At 41.0% G+C, this 17496-nt stretch overlaps 1 protein-coding gene across 1 annotated transcript; it reads left to right on the forward strand.

Moving 5' to 3' along the window:
- Positions 1–1819: 1819 nt before the first annotated feature.
- On the forward strand, positions 1820–2837 carry LOC137390959 (uncharacterized). The gene is made up of 2 exons (XM_068077271.1): positions 1820–2722; positions 2811–2837. Exons 1-2 carry the CDS (start codon positions 1820–1822, stop codon positions 2835–2837), a joined length of 930 nt encoding a protein of 309 aa, XP_067933372.1.
- The last annotated feature ends 14659 nt before the right edge of the window (positions 2838–17496 follow it).

Consider the following 17496-nt stretch of genomic DNA (forward strand, 5'->3'; position numbering starts at 1 on the left):
AAAGTACACACTGAGTACAGCTGAGTACACACTGCCTTGATGCATATTCCACTAATGCAAACAAACTGACTAGAAATACAGGATGGCTAAACTATATAAATGTATGCAACATAAAAGTTAATAAAACAGTAGTTACTACTGGATCAGGGCATCAATTAACAGGTAATACACTATAATAGTCCGGTGTGGACAAACAATAAAATTGTGTTTTAAAAAATATTGAAGATATGCCAGTTATCCGCATACATGTGTACATTGGAAAGCATAACAGGAAAACATATGTTTAGCTATGCGTAATGGATTTTTCCATACTATAATATGCTGGAGATGGCCTACTATTGTCATCTTCTGGAGTCAACTTCTTACACCATGACTCGTAAGCTTCTAGTGCAGCTGGACTCAGTCTAATAAGTTGCCGACTAATGACCTGATAGTCAGAGCTACTCTCTTTAAGATAATATAGAATGGTCTCATTTACCATCTGAATACCATCATACATTCCAGATATATGCTCCTGTCGACGATGTTATCTTCGGCTGGAACTACATTAAATACACCATAACTAGTATAGTGTGTTTTATAGCGCTTCAGGTACTTGATTTTATAATACATAAGCTGAGCATCTAGTGAGACAGCAGGAAATTCCACAGGGTTTTCTGTAAGCTCCTTGCCATTCCAGTTGGTAGCTTCATGATCTTCTGTTGTCGTGAAACACTTCACTGCTCCTTCTCTGGTGGATTCTTCCTTAACTATTACACAAATAAATAAATAGAAAACATTATAGACTACTTCACAAAATTTTGATCTAGTTAACCCTTTGCTTACGAAATCCGTAAAAGCCCGGAATACGAGCATTGTCTCAGCGTACGGATCCCGAAAATCCCGAAATAATTCGGCCTTCGATAGATCTTTTTTAAAATATATTATTTATAAACAGCATTATAATTTAAAATTAGTAATTTGATCAATTTCCGTTGGCTTTGTAATACTGTTTTGAGGCTATAAATAATCCCTAATACTCATGTGCAAGCAATACACTTTGCAAAGATGTGATCTTTTATGGAAATCTATTCATCATGAACGCACGCGGTTGTCCAAGCTCTGCTAAAAAAGTTTGTTTAGAAGAAGACATCGACTGGTTTGGAAGTGAATCAGGTCGGAAGATATCAGGTCGGAAGAATGTGGGGAAGACCATGAAAGCGAAAAATAAGATCAACAGGGTGAATTGGATAGCGAAAGTGAGAGTGAAACGGCCGGTGATGAAACCGGGAGTATTTACGGATTTCAAAGAGGAGCTGACTTAAAACCAAAAAAATTACATTTTGCTGACAGCTTGGCAGGAGTAAGTTCGAATTTTTAAACAGGTAAGTATTTTTAATATTTAAAGCTTTTTATAATATCGGCCATTATAAATGTTATATTTAACGAAACGAATAAATATGGCCTCCAAAAACATTGCGATGCTTTGGAGCCTGTTGATGGTAAAGATATTTGGCGAGTTATTTATTTAGTTTTGTATTTATGTATTTTCAAAAAGTTTACTCTGTTGTCTTACTGGTCCACAATCCTCTATTATCTACACTGATTTTTAATAAAATTAAAAATAGAAAGAACAATAGAAGCAAGTTTACTTTGTTGTATATTAGAGTTATCTTCCCTATCTGTTCAATGTTTGGTTCTCATTAATCACGAGATTTGGTGTGAGCAGTGTTCGTCCATGAAGGGAACAATAAACATGTATAAACCATAAAGCTGATTCAGATCCTAATAAGATACTACAAATTGGCGACGATTGGATGGGATTAGCAGTAATAGCACAATGGCAGAGATGGGAATTAAAGCTCCTACACTACTGTGTGTAATGGGAAAACCTCCCACTCTGGAAAACTGGAGAACTTTTAAACAGCAACTGAAGCTGTACCTCATTGCATCAGGTATTCCTGATGATGCTGAAGCTAGAAAGCAAGCAATCCTTCTGACACTGGGAGGTCCTGAATTGCTTCGCATATATAATACATTTGATTTGGCGGAGGACCACGGAGAAACACTTAATCAAATCTTAGTGAGATTTGATAATCACTTTCAACCACGAGCAAATGTGCTTATAGAACATTTCAAATTTCGATCAGCCAAACAGGAAATGGAAGAGTCGGTTGATGCATATCTAGTACGAATCACTGGACTAATTCAAGATTGCGGTTTTGCTGACAATACACGCAATGAACATCTTAGAGATCAGCTGGTCTATGGATGTTATGATGAACGGTTGCGAGAGAAATTGTTTCGAAATGCAGCGCTGACATTTGATCAAGCCAAAGCTGATGCTAGAGCTCACGAAGCGGCACGTGAACAAATGATGATATTCAATCAGGCCAGCCAAACTCGGTCTAATGAAAAGCATCGCGAACTGGGTGCCAATAAAGAGGTCGTTGCGCAGGTAGTCCAACGAAACTTTTCACCACAAGGTAACAAGTCCTGCTACCGATGTGGCCGAAGGACCCATCTGGCCAATAACTGCCCTTTTAAGGACGCGGAATGTCATCAATGCCATAAGAAAGGTCATATAAAACCCGTGTGCCGCCAGAATGACCAGAAGAAGAAACCTAACCAGGAGAACGGCAGCAGTGTAAAAACCGTAGACAGTACTGGCCCGTCCAACCATCGAAGCGGAGAATCCGGAGATGATGAAGATGGAGAGAATCCTGTATATCTTACTTTGGAGGTAGTACACGCAACTGAAAGTTCACCTAAACATGGCCATCCAATAACTGTTACCTGTGAAATAAATCAAGTAGAGCTAAACATGGAAGTTGATACCGGATGCTCTACCACTCTAATCCCTGATTATGTGTATGACACTAAATTTAAACATTTAGTTTTACAACCATCTAATAAGAACTTTTATAGTTTTACAGGTGAATCGGTAGCCTGCAAAGGAAGGCTGTGGGCAGAGGTGCGCTATGCCGGATGGTCGGGGAATCTGTGGTTGTATGTGGTCACTGGTGCTAGATGTGTTCTTCTGGGGCGGGACTGGATGCGACGGCTTCCTATAGACTGGTCATCGGTTTTACACGCTGGAGGGATTGGCAAGGTAAGTGGTGGAGACGGTCTGTCATTGGATGAGGTGTTGGCTCGTCACACTGAGTTATTCCAGCCTGGTTTAGGGACCCTGAAAAACATAACAGCTAAGTTGTATTTGAAAGAGGGTAGTAAGCCAGTTAGGGAGAAAGCATATAGAATACCACTTGCACTAAAAGAATCGGTTGAAGTCGAGTTAGACCGGCTAGTAAAAGAAGGAATAGTCGAGCCTGTAGAATTTAGTGAGTGGGCGTCAGGGGTAGTACCAGTAGTGAAAGAAAATGGTAGTCTTAGGCTATGCGGTAATTTTAAACCCACTATTAACTCATGTTTACAAGAGTTGTCCCCTCCCCAGATACACATGGATGACATTCTGTCCAAACTGTCGGGTAGTAAGCTGTTTACAACACTAGATTTATCAGCTGCCTACAACCAGATGGTAGTAGATGAGCAGTACAGGGACTTGTTAACTATAGCTACATGCAAAGGTTTGTTTAGTTAGATTTAAACGTTTGGCCTTCGGTATCAAGACGGCTCCTGCTATCTGGCAGCATGCGATGGAGCAAGTTTTAAATGGATTACCAGGGGTTCAAGTCTACTATGATGACATTTTAGTTTCCGGTACTTCTAAGCCTGAGCATAATATAAACCTTGATGCCGTAATGGATAGACTAGAACAGTTTGGGTTGAGACTGAACAAGCGTAAGTGTAAGTTCATGCAGCTTTCGGTGCAATACCTAGGTCATATAATTGATGAGAAAGGTGTAAAGCCTGTCCCTAGTAAGGTAGAAAGTATCGTTGATACCAGTGTACCTAAGGATGACAAAAAGTTGAGGTCGTATCTAGGCATGCTGGGTTTCTATAGAAAATTCATTCCGAGATTTTCAGAAGTGGTGAAGCCGCTAACAGAGTTATTGAAGGTCGCTGTTGATTCGCCAGTCTGGGGTTTAGAAGCGCAGAAAGCGTTTGAGACGTCTAAGAAGTTGTTGATTACTAGTGAGTTTCTGATTCATTTTGATCCAAACAAACCGGTTGTACTTACTTGTGATGCCTCTAGAGATGGAGTAGCCGCGGTTTTGTCCCATAAGTCAGCTGATGGTCAGTGTCAGCCGATTCAGTTTGCTAGTAGAGTTTTGTCGAAAGCTGAGCGAAACTACCCTCAGCTAGAAAGGGAAGCTTTGGCCATAGTTTTTGGAGTTGAGCGCTTTTATTATTTTATCTTTGGGCGTACATTTACACTAGTCACTGACAACCAGCCATTAAGCATAATATTTGGATCCAAAGCTGGCATACCAGTCATGGCAGCAGAGAAATTACAACGATGGGCCTTAAAATTATCTGGGTTTAACTATCAGATTGAGTGTTGTCGAAGTGAACAAAATCCAGCAGATTTTCTGTCTAGATATCCAGCTGAGAAAGGTGATAATGATCAGTCTGAAAAGGAGGAAGTAGCTTATGTATTCCGAGCAGCAAGTTTACCGGTTAATTCTGAACAAGTTGCAGTAGCCACTCGTACAGATGTGGTATTGTCAGAAGTAGTAGGTAGGTTACGGGAGGGTGGTTTAGAAAAAGCATCATCTGAATCAATGAAACCTTTCATAGCTAAGAAAAGCGAAATGTCTCTAGTAGGAGGAGTGTTAATGTGGGGGTTACGAGTAATAGTTCCAGAGAAGCTCAGGGCTAAACTATTAGAGGAGCTCCATCAGGGTCATTTAGGCATGAGTAAAATGAAGGCTTTAGGACGCTCGTTTATATGGTGGCCTGGTTTTGATCGAGACATAGAGTTATGTTGCAAAGCATGCCCACTTTGTCAGTCACTGGGGGGAGATCCGCCAAAAGTTGAAGTTCACCCGTGGTTACCAGCTAAAAAAGCTATGCAAAGAGTTCACATTGACTATGCGGGACCAATCAAAGGAACAATGCTGCTGATAATAGTAGACGCGTACTCTAAATGGCCAGAAGTATATTTAACCACTAGCACTACGTCTACTAGTACGATCGGAATGCTTGCTAACTATATGTCGAGATACGGGTTGATCCAAGAGTTGGTATCCGATAATGGGCCGCAGTTTGTGTCTTATGAGTTTCAACAGTTTTTACAATCGAATGGGGTCAAGCATACTAGATCTGCTCCTTATCATCCAGCTACGAATGGGCAGGCAGAGCGTTTCGTCAAAACAATCAAACATGGCTTACAGTTGTGTATGGAAGAGAATCCAACTGATAGTATACAATTGTGTTTAGATAGATTCTTACTAGCTTATAGAAATTGTCCGCACATAGGCACCGGGGAGTCGCCCGCTCTACGATTCATGGGAAGGGAGCTCACTACCAAGTTAAATATGATTAGACCAACCTTGGAAGATCATTACGTTACAAGGGGTGGAGGTAGAAAACCTATCAGATTTCAAACAGGGGAATTAGTCTGGGCACGTAGCTATGTAGGTAGTACAAAGTGGCTAGAAGGCAGGGTTAGGTCAAGAGAAGGGCAATTACTATATAGTATAGAGGTCAATAATAAAATATGGAAAAGACACTTTGACCAGCTTAAACCAAGGCTGGTTGATACTCAGTTTGAAGAGTTCCAGGCACCTTTGAATGTGATTGACCCAAATCCGCCGCTTGTTGTAGATCCGGAAAGTGTGTCGGATCGAGGCGAGTCTGTGGGATGTCCGGCTGCGCCCGGCCCGCCTGGAGGGGCGCTGCCTGGTGTTGGTGGCGCGGCGTCCGCGATTTCTCCTGCCACTCCTCGCATATCCCTACCTACGCCTACAGCTATCCGACAATCTAACCGAGAGCGGCAGCCACCTAAGAGACTGATTGAAGAAGTTTAATATTACTATTACCCCGATATTAATTATTATAGAGTATTATTTTTTCTGTGCGAATTCGACAATCAAGTAATCAGCTGTATCTAGATTTTTATTGAGATGGGGAAGAGTTGTTGTATATTAGAGTTATCTTCCCTATCTGTTCAATGTTTGGTTCTCATTAATCACGAGATTTGGTGTGAGCAGTGTTCGTCCATGAAGGGAACAATAAACATGTATAAACCATAAAGCTGATTCAGATCCTAATAAGATACAACATACTTGCTACTGTGCATTTTGCTGACAATTTTGAACAGCCTGCTAGCAATAAATTTTTCAAGTTAGAAGATGTTTTTGCCAGGATATGCGACCGGTTATATTCTGTTTTGCTGCCTGGTAAATTCATATCTATAGAATAAAGCTTGCTGGCTTGGAAAGGACGACTTGGACAACTAGTTTCTTTGCAAACTCTTGCAAACATATGACATCGTGCAGATGCTTATCATAAAACATGTTCACAGAGTTATTGCTTCCAAAAATGTATTTGTTATCGATGTTTTATGATAGAAAAGTGGCAACTTTGGCACATCACAATTTTGATAGAAATATTCACAGACGAATAAATTTGCAGGGACGATTTGCAGGGAATAAATGGCTGCCTGTTGAAAAATTTCTAAGCTTTCAAATGCATATTCACTTATAGCTCTATTCCAATTTGCATGTAAGTTATAGCGAAATTTAGGGGACATTGGCAGGCCTCCATTTTTCGCTGGTCTTTTGTGTCATGCACTGAGAATTTCGAGTGGCGCTCCCGCAATGCATCGGAGCTCATAACTCCACTTTCAATGCTCTTTGACAACCAATTTCTTTTGCAAATTGTTGAAAACCTATAAAGCCGTGCAAGTATTATTTATACAACACTGTCAATTACCCTTATCAATTAGGAAAATACAATTGAAAATGGTGTATAAAAAGAAATTAATAGCTTCAACAAATTGAGACTTTTGCTGGAAAGCATTTGCAAGCTATCTGCATAGAAAAAATATCAGCTTGTAGAGAAATTTCTCAGCTTTCATATTTTTCAGCTATGCATATTATGCAGTTGTTATGCAGCCATGTCGAAGGCTCAAATCGCCCTAGTAATTGCCTCCGTACGCTGGTATTTTCCCCCGGCCGTAAGCGCGCTGTAGCCAAAGGATTAAGAACATGCATTAGATATACCGGTACATAAAGCGGGTAATGTCTGTAGATACCAACACTATACTATTTAAAGGTATCAGAATAGTATTCTCGTGCTCTAGACTGGTGAACACAGTAAAATAATTTTTATGTATTAAACCATAACTGTCACGAACAACTTTTATCGTATTAACTAGGTAAGTCAGACACGCTGATTCCGATTTTGTACTCAAAATAAAGATTAGTCCACTAACCTTCAAAGTCATATAAGCTTTTTTAAAACGTTTCAATATCCGTTTCGAAAACAACACAATCGGCATTACAAGCTCCGCCCATAAATATGTGATGAAACCTAGCTTTTTCAGGAACGGAAGTTGGGAATGTTTAGTCCGATTTAGAATAATAGAGATGGGTGTCTTAAAACCCATTATTATCTAAATCCAGCCTGTAAAATAATTTCAGTTTTTTATGAAAGGTATATAAACTATTTAAAATTGCTCGTAGCTTGTTACATTGTTATATATATATATATATATATATATATATCGAACTATATTATTAGCGTCACATATAAGCTACTTAGTTACTGTTTCCGTTTCCTGGGATTCTCGAGGGCTAGGAGAGAATCGTAGGGCACTTCCGTTCCGATGAAGAGAATTGCTAACACGTGTAAATACTATAAGCTCAGCTATAAATGCTTTAATCGATCGTTGGGCTGGCCAGCCACGACAATCCGTCTTAGTCAGGACGACAACGCATCTTGATCTTCATTATGATATAATCCAGGTAAACTGAGTGTGCGTATACGATATTCATCTAAGAACATTATTCCTATTAATCTCACATGGTGGCAGCGGTTTCTATGATCGAATAATGGAAGGAATTCACCCTCCGCAACAGTTAAACTTGCGGGCTGTCGACTTGTCTGGGGAATGGCGCTGTTGGGTTCGTTCTTTCAGAGATTACTTGCTAGCTATCAATTTGGTTGCGGCTGACCAGGTTTCAGAGCGACGCAAGCTAGCTTTGTTCCGCCACGTGGGTGGGGAAGATGTTAGAGAGATCTACAGCCAAATGGAGTTTGTTGGAGAGGATGGAGATGGAAATCCTGTTGATGTGGCAGAAGGTCAGGAGGGTAGGACACTAGAAGCGGTGTTAGAAAGGTTCCAAACCTATTGTAACCCTAGATCTGGTGAGGTAGTGAGCCGCTTTGAATTTCATGGTAGCTCTCAGAGTGGCGAATCAGCTGATGTGTATTTAATGAGGCTTAGACGCTTGGCTGAGAACTGCAAATTTGGAGATCAACGTGACTCATTGATTAGGGATAAACTTTTGTTTGGGCTGGATAATGTGAAGCTCAGAGATCGTTTAATAACCCGTGAGAGAGATGAAGTGCTCACTCTGGACTATGTCATTAGAGCAGTTAGAGTTGAGGAGGCTTCTAAGGCACTAAATCCAGGTCCGTCAGAGATAAACTCTGTCAGCAGGAATGTAGGTCACAAAAAGCAACCAAGGATGAATACTAGCTTTGACGATAGTGCCACAAAATGTCCAAATGCGGGCGTAATCATGAACCTCGGCGGTGCCCGGCTTATAATCAGAAATGTAATAAGTGTGGGATGAAGGGACATTGGGCCGCAATGTGCAAGTCGAAGGCATCTCAGGCGAATAGAGTTAGTGAGGTGGTAGATGAGGAAACGGCCAATGCCAGTTTAGAGGAGTTGTATTTAGGTGAGGTTGCTGATATTGGTGAGATTGCAGCTAGAAAATCATGGTTTGCTAAGGTGAAAGTAACAAGTGAGAGTAGCCCAGACCAGGTTATTAGGTTCAAATTGGATACGGGCGCTTCACTGACCGTTTGTGGATTGGGCCATTGTGAGGGAAAAATTCAACCCACAACCGTCAAACTGTATGGCCCAGGACGAACCCCTCTGAGGTGCAGAGGGATGATTGAAACACAACTGCAGGTGGATGACATCTGTGTTGAGGAAAATATTTATGTATTAGAGGGGCAGAAGACCCCACTCCTCAGTCGCAAGGCCTGTGAACTCCTTCAGCTGGTGTCAATGGATAAAGAAAAATGTGAAATTGGCCAGGTTATTCATGTAGAGAAAAAGTTGTTTGAGGGATTAGGCCGAGTTGAGAGACCTTATAGTATACTACTCAAGAAGGGCGCCACACCATATGCAATTCATGTGCCTCGCCCTGTAGCTTTTCCATTAAGGCGAAAAACTAATGAGGCTTTAGATCGCATGGTTGAGGAAGGTGTAATCACTCCTGTCACCGAACCAACATCTTGGGTCGCGCCTATGGTGGTGGTCCCTAAACCTAATGGCGCAGTTCGCATTTGCACTGACTACACTGAGCTAAACAAGTTTGTGGTCAGAGAGATACATCCCATGGCCACAGTTGAGAGTAGTTTGGCTGCTTTGGGTACAGCAAAAATTTTCTCGAAAATTGATGCCAACAGTGGTTTTTGGCAGATCCCATTAACCCCGAGTTCTAGCCACCTAACTACTTTTTTGACTCATAGAGGACGGTACAGATACCTTCGTATGCCACAGGGTTTGTGCAGCGCTCCGGAAATTTTCCAGGCAGAGATGAGTAGGATTCTTGAGGGTGTCGAAGGTGTAATCGTTCATATGGATGATCGTTCATATGGATGATATACTTGTATTTGGAGAGACGGAGGATAAACACGCTACCCGTTTACGATTGGTCCTAGAAAGAATACGCAAAGCCGGAATGACCCTGAATGAATCGAAATGTCGGTTCGGTGTTCAAGAAGTGGAATTTCTAGGCTATGTCATTGACAAGGACGGCATCCATGCTGGTCCTCGGATCCAAGGCATTTTGGATTTTCCTGCACTGACCAACATAAAAGCAGTGCGAAGTTTCTTGGGTCTGGCGAATCAGTTTGCCCGGTTCTCATGTCAGCTAGCTGAGGTTAGCAAGCCTCTAAGAGATCTGCTGAAGAAAGACACTGAGTGGTATTGGGGAGATACTCAAAAGAGGGCATTCCAATCTGTCAAGGACATTTTCAGAAAGCCTCCTGTATTGGCTGTATATTCTCCCTCGTGGGAGACATTTGTGACCACAGATGCCAGTAATCAAGGTATTGGTGCTACGTTGAGCCAGACTCAGCCGGATGGTTCACGTCGACTGGTTGCTGCTGCGAGTAGATCGCTTCTGGACTGTGAGCAGCGTTATGCTGCTATTGAGAAGGAAGCCCTTGCGGTGTGTTGGGCCATGGAAAAATTTTCCCAGTACGTGTTGGGCATGGAGTCAGTCACTGTGGAGACTGACCATAAGCCCTTGATCCCCTTGTTAGGAGGTATGTTTGTGGACAGGCTACCTCCAAGAATTCAGAGATTTAAACTGCGGTTGCAGAGATTCCAATACATCATGAGGCATGTTCCAGGAAAAGGTAACATAGCTGCGGACGCCCTATCTCGTTACACTCGGGTAAAGAGGAATGCTTTGGGCCAGGCAAGTGCTTCCGAGATCGATTTTCAGATTGAGGAGATGTTTACTTTTCATTGATTGAATGGGCGTTTGGAGGCTATGAAACTAGAACAACAAAACGATGAGGTTTTGTCAAAGGTCATGAGTTTTGTCAGGGACGGGTGGCCCAGTTATCTATCCTCCAATGACACGTTGATCAGGCCTTATTTTGAGAGGAGGGGTTTGCTTGCTGTGAATAAAGGCTTCCTGACCTTGGGGACGCGTTTAGTTATACCCTTTAGCCAAAGAGACCAGGTTCTTAGAGACATTCATAGCGGACACCTAGGCATCAATAAGTGTATTGCCAAGGCACAGAGGTCTGTCTGGTGGCCATCTATGACTAAAGTTGTAGAGGAGATGGTTCGTCGATGCAGAACCTGTAATGTGGAATCGCGGAAACCTGTCGAGCCGCTTAGGCCGACAGCGACGCCTGAGAGACCATGGCAGATGTTAGGGTCAGACCTGTTTCATTTCAGAGGCCAGAGTTATTTACTGGTCATAGACTACTATTCACGTTACCCTGAAATAGCATTGCTTGGACAAGATTCTTCTTCTGCTAACGTTATCAACCATCTGAAGAGTATATTCTCAAGGCATGGAATCCCTGACTGTTTGATTTCAGACAATGGGCCGCAGTATGCGTGTGGACAATTTACAGAGTTTGCCCAGTCTTATCGGTTCTCGCACGTTACTAGCAGTCCCCGCTACCCGAGGGGTAATGGTGCTGCCGAGAGAGCGGTGCAGACTATTAAGAATTTGTTGAAGAAGGAATCGGATCCGTATTTAGCATTGCTTGCCTATCGTACCTCTCCTTTGGAAGGTGGCTATTCGCCAGCCCAATTGTTGATGGGCCGTAATTTGCGCTCACCTCTGCTGAGTCATCCTGATACTCTTGCTCCCTGCCTTCCTGATCATGAGACTTTTCGGCTGAGGAATGATATCTACAAAGAGCGGATGAAGAGACACCATGACAATTCATATGCCAAGAACCTGCGTCCCTTACTGAAGGGAGAGCATGTTAGAATCAGAGACACTGGAGATGAAGGAGTGGTGATAAATAGATCTGACGACACCACGAGAACTTGCGCTATATCGAAAGAGGATAGCCGAGTAGTACGCCGCAACCGATCCGCAGTCATACCTATACCCAGTCACCAACCTTTGATTCATGAAGACATCCCCGGCGAGAATGGGTTAGTAGGAATGACGCCGAGGAAAACCACAAAGAGCGGCCGAGAAATCCGACCCCCAAAGAGATTTGATGACTTTGTTTGCTAGTCGGAGATAATCTCCTCATTGTATATAGATATATAATCAGTCTTAGGACAATCATCACAATACTCACTTTACAACATACTCGAATCGAAATACTCGGGGATGTTATCTCAATATATATTATACTCAGTTACAGGGTGCTGTTTTGGCTCAAGGGGAGATGTTATATATATATATATATATATATATATATCGAACTATATTATTAGCGTCACATATAAGCTACTTAGTTACTGTTTCCGTTTCCTGGGATTCTCGAGGGCTAGGAGAGAATCGTAGGGCACTTCCGTTCCGATGAAGAGAATTGCTAACACGTGTAAATACTATAAGCTCAGCTATAAATGCTTTAATCGATCGTTGGGCTGGCCAGCCACGACAATCCGTCTTAGTCAGGACGACAACGCATCTTGATCTTCATTATGATATAATCCAGGTAAACTGAGTGTGCGTATACGATATTCATCTAAGAACATTATTCCTATTAATTTCACAACATGACGTTTAAATGGGCTGAACGCCGAAAAAAATGAGCTCAAAAAGCGCAGTTTTATCACAAGCTAGCGTTGTTATCGCGCTTTTTTAAATAAGCAATGCTAAATAGCTTATCTACCTTTCAGAAAAGACTGATATTAATTTTAAGGCTGAATTTAGATATTAATGGATTTTAAAACACCCATCTCTATTATTCCAAATCGGTCTAAACATCCCTACGTAACTTCTGTTCCTAAAAAGCTAGGTTACGTCACGTATTTATGGGCGGAGCTTGTTATGCCGATCGTGTTGTTTTCGAGACCGATATTAAAACGCTATAAAAAGCCTTCATTACTCTGAAAGGTAGTGGACTAATCTTTATTTTGAGTACAAAATCGGAATCAACGTGTCTGATTTACATAGGAAATACGATAAAAGTTGTTCGTGACAGTTATTGTTTAACATGATACAAATATAAAACTTGTTAGCCTGTACGTGGCTTACATCTTCAACCTACCTGCTTCAACAGAAAGCTTGATATCCGCCAATGCTCGACCATCTTCCTAACATAAATAAAGACAACTGGATAAAAACGAAATTCAATGCAAAAATGTTAAAAAGTGGTTAGTTCAGGTTGAGAAAATTAAACCAAATAAGTGAGGAAGTATCTTAACATATATTTACATACAAGATATACAGATGTGCTAAATCTGCTGGGAATAGTTATTGTTTCACATACCTTTATACTTGCCAATAATTCTTTACGGTATGTGGAAGGATTTAAAGACATATCACCATCTTTTCTATTTTTTAGCTCAAAATGATTCAACATATCGTTGCGCATGCTGAAAATATTAATAGCATTATAAAAATACAGATTCTTAGAATTCTTTTTTAATAAGTTTACAACAACAAAAATGTGCCGAATATCTAGAAAGTTCAAGATTATTGCATAACCCCTACAAGGAATCACAGTGATTTTGTTGAAAAAACATTGCGGTTAACAGTGAAAATTGGCAGAATAGGACTAGGTTTTCTAGTAATAGTTAATGTGTAGATAAATAATCCAACCAGACGTTTCCTACTGATAATTGTTGAAGCCTTGAGACCTCTACGAATGAGAGTGTCACACACCTTGATAACATACAGTCCACAGCTTACACAATCTTTCTGTTGCATAGCTGCCATCTCACTATCTGTCACAGCATAATCAGCAAACCTCTCATCAACAGAAACAAGCTTCCTGCAAATATTGTTGCTAACAGTGAGTTTTTGGAATAAACCATTTATGCTAGAATGCAAAGGCAATAACTTGCTTTTTGTAAGATTTACCGACAAACCTAGTGAAGTATTTCATGCTCACCTTTTTTCAATGGTCTGTTGTCCTTTGTAAGAAAGAAAGTCCATTAAATAAATTTTCCTAAGTTTCCTATCTACCAGCTGCAAACAGAGTACCATATACAACTTGTATATAAAGCTATGCAAGCTAATGCAAGTTGCATGTTATAGATACACGCAGAGCAAGTATTCCTGTGCCTACAAAACAGTTATCTTATTCAAGTTACACGCTATATAAAAGATGTGCTGTTTTAAATTTTAAAACAATTATAATAACTATGCACAGCCATGCAACACTAATTGTTCTCAAAATTAATATCTTGACATAGTCTTTTAGTATACAAGTGCAGCATAAGAATACTAACCATTAGGAAGTAGTGACTTCGCTCAGAATCATGTCTTGGTACTATAACAATGTCAGCAGGCTGGTCTAATGCGTTAGTGAGACTATCATGGATTAGTAGAGCATGAAACTGAAAATAAACATTTGATAAAGACAAAAAAGTTAACAAATAATACAATATGGCAAGATCTTTTTTATTGCATTAAGCGTTGCATAATAAGTTTATAAAATATATATTTTGTTGATGTAAAAAAATTATGATAAAATTAATCCCATGGTGAACTTTTACCGCTGATTAAATGAAATAGAGATATTTTGACAGCATCACGTCACATCAACTTTAGATCACAACCTCAGAAAGACATACCTTGATTGTTGATTTCGACTTGGAAATCGCCAGTTTTATGCAAACATCTACCACCTAAAATAAGTAAGAGAAAATCTAAAACTTAGTCCTATATTTCGAAAGAAAATTACAATTAGAAATTTAACAGACTGCACTAGAAGACACTGTTGCAACACAAACTGTCATCAAGAATGTAGTTGCTTATAAAACATCTGTCTAGGATCTATTTTTAGCAGCGTAACATTTTATTAAGAGCAGTAAACCTTCCTGGTATTTTTTTAATGTATTATGTTTTTATCACTCTTTTATATATACCTTATATTTCTAGTATCTAAAATAAATCTAGGCATTTCCAGCACCAGCAAAACACCAGTAACCATTCTTTAATGCCAGTAACCAATCTTAATTTTCAAGAAGAAGAGTTTTGACTGCAAACATGCAGCACTTTGCTGGCCCCACGATGCCGCTTGCTTTAGAAATGCAAAAAAGAAACAAATATTGCCCGCTAGAACAGGACGTTTAACTCTGATGTCAAAGGTTTATTTTAAAAGCTATACAAAACTATTTTCTTACGTCCATGGTACTACTGATTACATATAATCGCCAACACAGCTACACAGTTTTCAAACCGAGTTAGGAACTGCTGGCTAGAAACTCACAAATCGTTATCTTTTTTAGATCTGACCCTGAATTATGCGGTAACTGGACTTTTGGGCGACAGTCACTAGGGCGACAGACACTTAGGTGACATTTTCGGTTTGAAAGGCGACAACTTCGGACAGAAAGGCGACACGTCAGACAAAGTCGCCTCAATGTCCAGATTTGTCGTCTGTTTGTCCGCTGTATCGCCCTTTCGTCTAAAGTTGTCGCCTTTCGAACCAAAAGTGTCGCCTAAGTGTCTGTCGCCCTATTGACTGTCGCCCAACCGTCCATAATTCGAATTAAACTACCCCTGGAATGGCATTGGCCTATCTAAACCAATGATTTTATTTCACATACTTCCATACAGTTACTATATGCTTAATTGTTCGAATTTAGCTTTTGGCGGACAAAAAAAAGCTTTCCTTGACCCATCCTTATCCGCTTCCGACTACGCAAGCTCAGTTTTTGTTCGTCAACTGAAGTTGGAGCACGCACTGTTTCACAGAACTCTCTTCAGTTTCCAGCTCTGAAAATGGCAGGTACGTATCACGTTTGTCTCTCCTCAAGAGGGACAGCATACCCCTTGCCTTCCTGTCAAAGGGTAGTCGATGGACGAGTTATTTTATACTCCGAAATTGACATTCTCTTACCTTGACTTGACTCGGTTGATTTGCACCCGACCTAACCTTCGCCCTGTCCTTTCGGAAGGGGGATACCCAGGTCGGAATCTCCTTGTCTCACTCTCTTTAGCTCGGAGCACATGCGTAAGCCTCCTTACGAGCTATCGGTGGGATATCTGTTGTATCAGAAATACCTTACTGAAAGGTCTCTGTTTATAATGGGTTGTCAGGGCTCTCCTGGATCAAGTTTCCGTACCGCTGTGTCTTGAAACTTGAGAAGAGGGTCGTTACTTGGTTGGTAACGAATATGTCAGGTCCTTCTCTTCTCTTTGACAGACAATCAAGAAGCAGAAGACCAGCCTCAACCAGTGACCGTTGATGATGAGAACGGGACAGGGGAAGATGGCAAAGACATGTCCTTGAGGGAGCTGAAAAGGAAGATCTTTGAAGTACTCCCAGATTCTATACTACCCCCTCCAGATCACAAAGTAAAGAGGTATGGTAGCTTCCATGTATATCTAGTTGATATTGGTTATATTCCATGTTGATATTATGATAGATGGTTACATTGTCTTATAGATGTACATGATATATATCTAGTTGAATAGATATTTATGAGTACATAATGACATTTTCTGTTCTCGTAGAGCCATGACTATCGCCGAACAGATGCTATCTCAAGATAGACCACAAGATGATGACGATACAGACTATAGTCTGCCCTTGTCTCAGGTCATGACTTCAGCCATAGAAGAGGTCAAACACCAGAAACAAGCCTTCACATCAAAATATCCCAGAATAAGAGGGTTCCATGTATCAAACTACCAAGTACAGGGGGACACTCTCAAATCGTCTTACAGCCGCACTGGTGATGATGCTGCACTTCTGGGTAAGGCATCTAACAAAGCCCTCATTCCATGCAATATTTCGAGGAGATGGAGACCCTTACAAGGCAGTTGATGCTTGTTGCTAGCCATTCAGATTGGGTCCTTGGCAGCTCTGTTGCGCTTTTGCAACAGGGTGATACAGATGCAGTCATCAGATCGATTGAGAGCTTATGTCTTGCACAAACCCATACTGCTGCTTTGCTTGCACGCTTACTTGCTAATTTGGTGCGTGTCAGGCAAGATCAGTTGGTCTTCACCTCTGCTCTTTCCTCTGCCACCAAGTCTTCTTTACTAAAGCTTGCCATGCCGCTTAATTCACCACTATTTGAAGGAAAGTTGGCTGATTTGACCTCACAAGATGCATCGACAGCATCCAACAGAGCGTTGATATCAATAGTCAAGCAGCAGAAATGGTCACTACAACCAGCTCAACCAAAATCAGAGAAAGAAGGTGACACTGGTAAAAAGTATAGTTTTCAAAGTAAAGGAAAGGCCCCACAGAAAGGCAAATTCTTCAAGATACCCAAGAAGACCGTCGAAAAAAAGTAGGCGGCTGTCTCACCAGTTACTGGCAGGTATGGAACAATCTGCCCAGTGCCTCTACTTGGCTAATAGATCTGTTAAAACACGGTTTACGTTTAAACACAAAAGCCCCTTTAAATTATCCAGTACCACAAACACTCTCAGAAGACTTGGTATTGGAGCTAATGGTTTTAGAGTCCAAAGGTGCCGTAGAACCTGTCGCAGGGGACCACAAGGATTTCTACAGCCGAATATTCTCAGTACCGAAGACAAACGGGCAGTTGAGAATAATTATAGACTTATCCAGACTGAACAAGTGGCTCACTGCACCCAAATTCAAGATGGACAACATACAAACAGTACTAGCTGCTCTGGACAAATCGATGTGTATGGTAAAGCTGGACCTCACCGATGCCTTTTTCCATATACCCATTCACACAGACAGCAGGAAGTTTCTACGGTTTATGATGAACGAACGACCAAT

This window comes from Watersipora subatra, chromosome 3 (genome assembly GCF_963576615.1).
Source record: "Watersipora subatra chromosome 3, tzWatSuba1.1, whole genome shotgun sequence".
In the NCBI taxonomy this organism is placed as follows: domain Eukaryota; kingdom Metazoa; phylum Bryozoa; class Gymnolaemata; order Cheilostomatida; family Watersiporidae; genus Watersipora; species Watersipora subatra.

What these genes read in the sequence shown, in the direction of transcription:
- LOC137390959 (XM_068077271.1), top strand. Translation starts at nt 1,820, where the DNA reads ATGGCAGAGATGGGAATTAAAGCTCCTACACTACTGTGTGTAATGGGA. An exon ending in CTGTATATCTTACTTTGGAG is followed by an intron (nt 2,723 to 2,810) that starts GTAGTACACGCA and finishes TAAACATGGAAG; the next exon opens with TTGATACCGGATGCTCTACC.